Source organism: Sitophilus oryzae, unplaced genomic scaffold, assembly GCF_002938485.1.
Source record: "Sitophilus oryzae breed Bouriz unplaced genomic scaffold, Soryzae_2.0 scaffold_149_pilon_pilon, whole genome shotgun sequence".
NCBI lineage: Eukaryota > Metazoa > Arthropoda > Insecta > Coleoptera > Curculionidae > Sitophilus > Sitophilus oryzae.
This window is the reverse complement of record NW_022146169.1, coordinates 2,018,402-2,027,337: the sequence shown is the minus strand read 5'-3', so window position 1 is coordinate 2,027,337 and position 8,936 is coordinate 2,018,402. Positions and strand designations below refer to the sequence as shown.

The 8,936-nt window shown below is 32.0% G+C and overlaps 1 protein-coding gene across 1 annotated transcript; it reads left to right on the top strand.

Annotated features, from left to right (window-relative positions):
- The first annotated feature begins 108 nt into the window (after window positions 1-108).
- Window positions 109-7,956, top strand: LOC115878011 (pre-mRNA-splicing factor Slu7-like). Its single transcript, XM_030894364.1, has 4 exons — window positions 109-589; window positions 651-1,147; window positions 1,334-1,763; window positions 7,455-7,956. The coding sequence occupies exons 1-4, from the start codon at window positions 272-274 to the stop codon at window positions 7,890-7,892; spliced, it is 1,683 nt and encodes a 560-aa protein (XP_030750224.1). The 5' UTR covers window positions 109-271; the 3' UTR covers window positions 7,893-7,956.
- Window positions 7,957-8,936: the final 980 nt, after the last annotated feature.

The following is an 8,936-nucleotide window of genomic DNA, read 5'->3' as shown; positions in this document are numbered from 1 at the left end:
AAATATATGGTATTTTTCACTCATTACACACCTACCAAATAAAGAGAGAATATGATTCGTTCTTTTTATATATGATGTTGGTCAAAAATACAGAAATTTGACAGATAATTAATTGACAGAAATCTTCAGAAAAGAAAAAATAATTTTGTGTTTTGTTTTGTTATGAATCTGTTTTAAATAAAATACTGGATATAAAAGAGTTATTTTTTTATTACAGATAAGTGTATTTGGTAGCGGTTTAGTGTCTTAAAGTTAAACGAACTTTATAAACATGGCAAATCCTACTCAGGGTTTAACAGTATCCCAAATATTGAAAAGTAAGGCGGAATTTGACGATGAACCCAAAAAGAAATCAAGGGAAGATTGGAGGAAAGCTAAAGAACTAGAAGAAGCACGAAAAGCTGGTACTGCTCCAGCCGCTGTTGATGAAGAAGGAAAGGATATCAATCCTCATATACCCCAATATATTTCGAATGCGCCTTGGTATTATGGGACAAGTGGTCCCACCTTAAAGCATCAAAGGCCTCAAGATGATAAACAGCAAGAGTACTCTGCTATAGATGAATGGTATAAAAGAGGTCTTGACACAGTAAGTATAACATAAGTTACATAAATAGTAATAAAATAATATTTGACATTTTTTTTATTAGACTAAAATTGTTACCAGATACAGAAAAGGAGCTTGTGAAAATTGTGGCGCTATGACCCATAAAAAGAAGGATTGCATGGATCGCCCGAGGAAAGTAGGTGCTAAGTACTCTAACACAGATATTTTACCTGATGAATTTGTACAAAAGAATTTATCATTGAGTTTCGATGGTAAAAGAGACAGATGGAGTGGTTACAATCCACTAGAGCACACATCAGTGATAGAGGAATTCCAGAAAGTAGAGGAAGCAAAGAGGCAACTGAAAGCTGAAAAATTAGATGCTGAAAATTCTGATAATGATGAAGATGAAGACAAATATGTTGATGAAGTAGATATGCCTGGTACAAAAGTAGATAGCAAACAAAGAATTACTGTAAGGAATTTACGTATTCGTGAAGATACAGCAAAATATTTAAGAAATTTAGATCCGAATTCTGCATATTATGATCCAAAAACTAGATCTATGAGGGAAAATCCAAATCCAGGAAAAGATGATACGTAAGTATATTTATATAATTTTTATAGACTCGATACGTATTTGTTGTATTTCAAATGACGTTGACAGTTTAACAATTAGGTCCTTTTTACTTTTGACTGTTCATTTGATAGGTTCAAAGTTAGCTCAAAGTCTTAATACATAATTTATAAACTATCTGTATTTAATAAAATTGTATTATATTTTAGATACAAAGGAGAAAACTTTGTAAGATTTAGTGGTGCTACAAAATCTCATGCAACAGCTCAACTTTTTGCTTGGGAAGCCTACGAGAAAGGTGTGGACGTTCATCTCTTGGCCGAGCCTACAAAATTGGAACTGCTACAAAAGGAATATGACAAAAAGAAGGAACAGTTCAAAACCAAAGTTCAGTCTAATATTTTAGAAAAATATGGAGGAGAAGAACATTTGGAAGCTCCACCAAAAACTTTATTGCTTGCCCAAACAGAAGATTATGTTGAATATTCAAGATCAGGTAAAATTATGAAGGGCCAAGAAAAAGAGGAGATACGTTCCAAATATGAGGAAGATATTTATATTAACAATCATACAAGTGTTTGGGGTTCATATTGGAAAGGTGGTCAGTGGGGTTATAAATGCTGTCATTCTTTTATCAAGGTAGGCATAATAAAATATTAACTACATTTTGTATAATCTAATTTTATTGTTTTGTATACTCTATCTTATTATTAATTTATTTTGATTGCCTTCTTCAAAGCACTCAACCAAAGGTAGAATATTTCTAATTTCTAACACCTGGCCAGATAGTCCTAGTAGCTTAGGCCGTAAAAACTAAAATAGATCACTATAATCTAATGATGTAACAAAAATTTAAATTCAATAATAATCTACTCAAAACAATTATCTCATATTTTCTAAAAGAAATATTAATTTGAAAAATTAGACACTGAATTCCCTGACTTACGATTTTAAATAGTATGGATACTGTGCAGGGAAATTCGATACAATAAGCGTACGGGCTGTTTATTTATACGCCGACTATTTAGTTGCAAAAGTGAAAACAATACATACTTATGAAGTCGATCGGCCGACTATTTGATTGCATTTGAGCGCGGCTCCATAGGGATACCTATATTGGTTACAAATATGCAACTAAATAGTCGGCCGATTAAAAATTGCGTATCAGCGCATAGCCAAGGCTACTCAATGTAATCAAATATTGGGCCCATCGGCTCTATAAGAATGTATTGATTTCACTTTTCTAACTAAAAAATTACATGTTAGTGTGTACCCTCTCTCTCTTCAGTCCTTCACTCTACCTGAGAGTATGGTGATATCATGTGTTGATTCCCCTCACTTCCTCGGACCAAGTTGTTCGACACTGCGCCATATGTGAAGCTTCGGGGAGGCTGTGGCCCACTAGGGTTTTGACTTGGTCTACCCACCTCTTAGGTGACCTTCCACGTGATCGTCTTCCCTCTACCCTAATTATTGTGTACCCTAATTATCTTTAAAAAACTCCTAAGAGAAAGGCAGAAAAATGCACGCTTCATTTAGAAATATGTAATAATTACTTTTATTCAAATATGCGATATTGTTTTGAGTAATGTATTTGCATATTTTTTGATATTAACTTTTGCAAACTTAATACCAATGTCAAAGTTTCAAAAAATATATTAATATAAATAATATTAAAATTTAAAGGAACAAATATGAATTTCTTTTAACTTTTAAATTAACAATCTTGCAATAATATCAATATATGAAAACTTGAAGTAAATAATGCTCTAAGTAACAAAATCGTTATTTCGAGATGAACAACATTGTTAGCCGACCATACCAATAGGTATGGTAGGCTATTAAGATCGGCAAAAAAAAGTTTTTTTAATTTCACTCAAAATGAGTTATTTGGGTCATAAATGACCTAAATACAAAATATTTTCATGGTGTCTGTGTCTGTCTGTCTGCCGTCTGTAACACGATAACTCAAAAACCGCTAAACCGATTTTAACCAAATTTGGCACAAAAATACTGTAGCACCCGAGAATCTGGCCATTAGTTTTTGGTGGGGGTGGGGGATTGGTAAGGGGGTACGGGAGGGGGTTAAAAATTTTAAAAAATTGTAACTCCAAAATTACACTAGCTAGCGAAACGCGGTTTTCAAATTAAGATTAGGAATAATATTTGCAACAAAATTTGTAATAGCATCAAAATCAAAGTCGCAGTTTTCGAGATATTAACATATTTTAGTATGGGCGGCTATACGTGCCTCCCGGCGCCAATTTTTTTGTTATAAAACCAATGTATTAGAGGTAACTATCGAAAATTAAGATTATTAAATCATGCGATCCGAATTACAAATTACAATGTACATAATTTAAGCTTACCGTCAATGCGAACTAGCGTGATATCCGGATTATCGAGTCTCTACTATATCCTTTATTTTGAACTGAAAACAATCATCATGTTTATGAAACTAGGAATATTAATAAACAAAGCAAAAAAAAATTCCTCTATTAAACTTATTTTTACAAAAAAGAAATATATTTAACATACATCAAATAATGGTCAATTATTTTGGACTGTAATCAAAAATTTTAATTCTAATAACAAACAAAATATTTCACATTTTATTTTTTGAGAATTCAATTAACATTTAAACGCTCTTTTTTATTTTTAATTGTAACATTCAAAATTTTTTATATAATATTTTTTAACAACATTAATAATTGAATTCGCATTTACAAGTATTTATACCGGGTGGTGCATCGTCGTTGGAAACAGGAAATTCCATGGAAATTCCATGCAAATTTTAAACTATCTAAATATTGGATCCCCTGTTTATTTTACAGCCAAATCGTAAATATGTTTTTAAAGGTATAATATGTATGCTGAATAAACTGCCAAATTTAAATAATTTTGGACAAGCCGATTTTGAGTAATTTAAGAAAAACTGCATCTATTTTTAAATGAAAACTGAAAAATGAAAAGAGGTAACAATGCAGAACCACGCAAATGCCAACATTAACTTAAGCTGTCATCCTGTTATTTTATCAAATATCAAATTATATTTCATTATAAAGGTTTAGGCTTTTGCCTATTTCGTACAAATTAGAAAAATGCTATTGGGCACTTAAGTGTGCGAACACAGTGCAAGCAGGTTTGCCGCTTACCGGTAGTCGGCGAGGATCTGGGTACCTATTCTTGACCTATTTTAAAGGGTGGTAGATCTCGATAAAAGAAACATATTTTCTCTTTATCGTTTTTGAAATAAGTCCAAAATAACGGAATTATTTTACTTTGAAAATTTCCAAAAAAAAAATATTTTTTGCTAAAATTCTTCTTCATGTGCCTTCTCCTCATCGGAGGTTGGCGACCATCAATTGGAATTCCTCCCTGTCTTGAGCCAAACGGATAATTGCACTGGCCTCTCCTATATTAAACCACTGGCGCAAATTCCGCAACCAGGAAAACCGTTTACGCCCGATGCCTCGTCGTCCTTCAATCTTTCCCTCAACGATCAGCTGTAGGAAACTAATTTCTTAAACTATATTTGTTATTTCGAAAAATATGACCAAAATATGCTGCTTTCCGTCGTTTTTTTGTAGTCAATAGTTCTTGGTCCTTACACATTCTTTCCAATACTTCGAGATTTGTTTGAGAACCACTGGATCTTTTCTGGATTTTCTTTCTTGTAAATTTAATCTACTACCTATGTTGCCATATTATCAAGAAATTATTTTTTTAAATAAAAACAAAAAAAAAAAATCCAAAAAAATTTTCACAAAATTCCGAATTTTCAAAAAAAAAATATTTAGAAAAAAAACCTCATAGGCGTGTTTCTGGGGTTGAACTATACTAGTTAAGTTAAAATACTTGCACGTATTTCTGGGACACCCTGTATATGGGTACATAGTAGCGCCGCGCCGCCTCGCGCTTATAACCTTGAAAAACTAAAGCGTGTTATCAAATCGGCTAGTTCACAGTGAAAGCAGGTAGGCGCCGTCAAGCAGCGTTCATCGGCGTTCTCGCTTTGCATTTCTGCTTTGCACGCGCCGACGGCGCACAGAGGGTATTAAGAACTAAAAGTTGGCCAAAATTAAGTTTTATGATTTTTTTGCTTTTTTGCTAGTAATATTAATTATTAGAGGAGAGGGTGCTAATATGGAACCCCATTTTGTTTTTCCTACACAATATTTTTTCCTCTACTCTGAAATCCTTTCCACCGATCAAATAGGGCCATTCTGTGCAAAACCAAGCAATTGGATGAGGATGCTAGAACAAGAAAGTAATTTGTATATTATAGACGATATTTGAGCGATGATGGGTGTTATAGGGTAAAGACTATTTCCTTTAAGAATCTATTTAAATCAATGTTTTTTTTTGGCAGTGGCAAATATTGGCAAGATTTTTGTACATATTCCAAAGCTGGAGACTTTAAGCATTGAACGGATACTAATTTCCATGCGAAATATTGCCGAATAGTCTTACACCTTATAAAAATGCCTCTGGTTTTTTAAATATAAAACATTATAAAGAAATAGAATAGAAGGAAACGTTTCAAAATAAAAATATGGCATAAAACAGGACTTGCCAGCTGGCTCTGTATCCATCATGAGAGTTATTATAAACAATTTGCAAAAAAAGCACTACAAACAATTCCACTATTTTATAATCTTAGAAATATTCAGAATACACTCAAGATAATTCATACTTATAATTGAAATATATTATTTATTTGATAGTCAACTTACGACTTAAAAAAAGCTAATAAACGTGCTTACATTTAGTATTTATAGGTTTGTATTCAGTTAAGATAAAAAATGAAAATAAAAAAATATCACTTTTGGCCAGGTTTATAGACCAAATACCCCTATGTGCGGTGGGCGCGGCGTTTGAATATGGTTAGGTTAGGTTAGTTAATCAGGTAAATTTCCTCTTAATTAACTACTTCCGAACCCTGCTCGCATCTCCGAAAAAGCCATATAACAATACACGTGATGCATATACGCAAAGTTACTCATCACGTGTATTGTTATATGGCTTTTTCGGAGATGCGAGATGTGAGCGATATTTGAAGATGCGAGTGATCAAGAATAGGTACCCAGAGACGGCGCTGGCTGTCGGAAAGCAGAAACCTGCCTCCACTATGTTCGTACCCTAACCGTATGTACTATAACGTGATATTGTAGACTGCACACAGTACAACAAAATGCATTTAACATTAAACGCATTTGACAGACAAGTTAAGGGCTGTAGACAATTACCTGGTTTTGTATTGTTACCTTGTTCAGTTTTAATTTAAAAATAGATGCAGTTTTTCTTAAATTAGTTAAAAATGGCTTGTTCAAATTTGGTATGTGTATTCAACATGTGTACTCCTTTAAGAGCACTATTTACCACTGAGCTGTAAAATCAACAGGGAAGCCAATATTTGAACAGTTAAAAATTTACATTTCCTTTATTTCTAACGCCGATGTACCATCCGGTATATTCCTTGCATCACTAGTATAATCCAAAAAAAATTATTGGCTATATTATTTCAATAGTGCCTTTTTATGTAAGAAAATGGATTTTAATATTAATTTAGCTAATAATCACCTTGTATCTAAACCCTTCTGTAAATAAGATTATTTCCAATTTATTTTTGAAGATAAAATATTGTATGGTCAAAAGTTGTCACTGTGGCTTTTGAAAAGACAGTTGATAATTTCGGTTGGGTTGGCCCCTCTGTGTCATTTATTAAGTAATACCTTTATTTATAACACTATTATTTGTGGTGATGATACAGCCATACCTAACGCCATTAGTTAAAAATTGACATTAAAACTTGCCACACTTTTCCTTTAATAAAAGTATTCAAATTGAAAGAGTATGATTGAAATTTGCATTAAAACTTGGCTTTGTGTATCTCAAAATACCGAATGATCGAAAAAAAAACGGCGTCAGCGATGGCTATGAAATGAAGATCGCTGTCATTTTATATGTAAAATTATATGGGAAGTGTCATTGATGTTCATTTCTAAGCCAAATGGACGCCCTTTTATATATATATATATATATATATATATATATATATATATATATATATATATATATATATATATATATATATATATATATATATATATATTTTATATATTTTATATATAAAAAATATATATCATACGGTATATATTTTTTTTATATTAAAGTTTATAATTTTTTTTATATATAAAGTTTATTTAATATTTGATTATCAATCGTTCCGTTGATCCCTCAAAACTTTCAATCGTCATTTCAAAGGCTACTGTGGCACTGTTTTTTATTCAATCCTATGGTATCATAAGACTTGTGTATTTTTTTTAGAATTCATATTGTTTGGGTGAATCTGGAAAAAGTACTAACAATGACACAGAATTAAAAAATAGTTCTGATGCTAATATTAACCAAAGTGAATGTATTAATAATACATCAGAAACTACACAAGAAAGTGAATTGACTTGTGATAAAGAATCAGATGATTCCAGTGAAGATGATATCAGAACAAAGTCTGAAAAAAAGAAAAAGAAAAATAAGCATAAAAAGAAAAAGCACAAAGAGAAAAAAGCCGAAAAAGACAAATTATCAGAGGCTTTAAAAGCTGAAGAACAGCATCAAAAACAAGCCGATTATTTGTTGTCTTTGGATGAAAGAAAGCGACCTTACAACAGTATGTTTGAAGCAAAGAAACCGACGGAAGAAGAAATTGAAGCATATTACCTAAAAAGGAAACGAGAGGAGGATCCAATGAGTCAGTTTTTATAATCTAACATAGGTATTTATTATGCAATGTTATTTGAAAAATGTATAAAACTGGACGTCAAGAAGGTATTTTAGTTTTATTAGTTATATTTTTACTAGTTGAAGCCTGTATCTTTTAGTTAAAAAGCAACTTTCTAGAGCAAGTCGTTACTTCACTGGAGACGACACAGACAAACATTAGCATTTTATATATGTAGATTATTTAATTTATTTTTAAACCCGTTTCCGTCGCCGCGCTAGACGGCTAGACGCTAGTTTTTTTTTGAAAAATATTCCAGTAATAACCCATATGCACGTGCCTGGTAAATATGTCGACACTTTTTAACAAATATGTGGCATTTAAAAGAAAATTATAATAAATCGAAAAAAAAATGAATATAACCTCCTTTTGCTAGAAGACAAAGCAGAATCGGACCTATGTTGACTTTTATGCTGATAAATGGGCGCGTTCAGGGAACGCAGCAGCTGACATTCAGCGTAAATGTTCGCCCTCCTTTGTTTATGACATATCACGGTATTCCCTAAACGGCAAAAAACAGCAAAAAGAGCAAGAAACAGCAACTGTCTCATGCGCCCCTTAGATTCTGTCTACTATAAAAATTTGAGAAAAATAAATCAATCCTCATCGTCAAATCAGTCTTTAGAATAAAAATTATTTTGAAAAAAGTACTATTACAATGGCTGAACATTTTATAATGGAAAATTTATTATTTGACAATACAGTATTAAACATAAAAATTAAATTTCTAAAAAAATGACAGGTTATAAATAATTTTTGCTCTACACCTAAACGAAACAACTCAAAATAACAGAAACTGGCAGTTAGATATGACCGATCAAGTCACCTTTCACGCATTTTTTTTTCGATTGTATGGTACAAATAAAATTACTGAGGTGTAAGTACCATACAGTCGAAAAAAAAACGACGTCAGAGGTGACGTGGAGGATAAACTTATATATGGAATGTTATCGATCGTCTTTTTTATGCCAACTGGGCGCATTTTTTTCGATCGGACGGTATAATTACAATCAAAAGCTATTTATGAT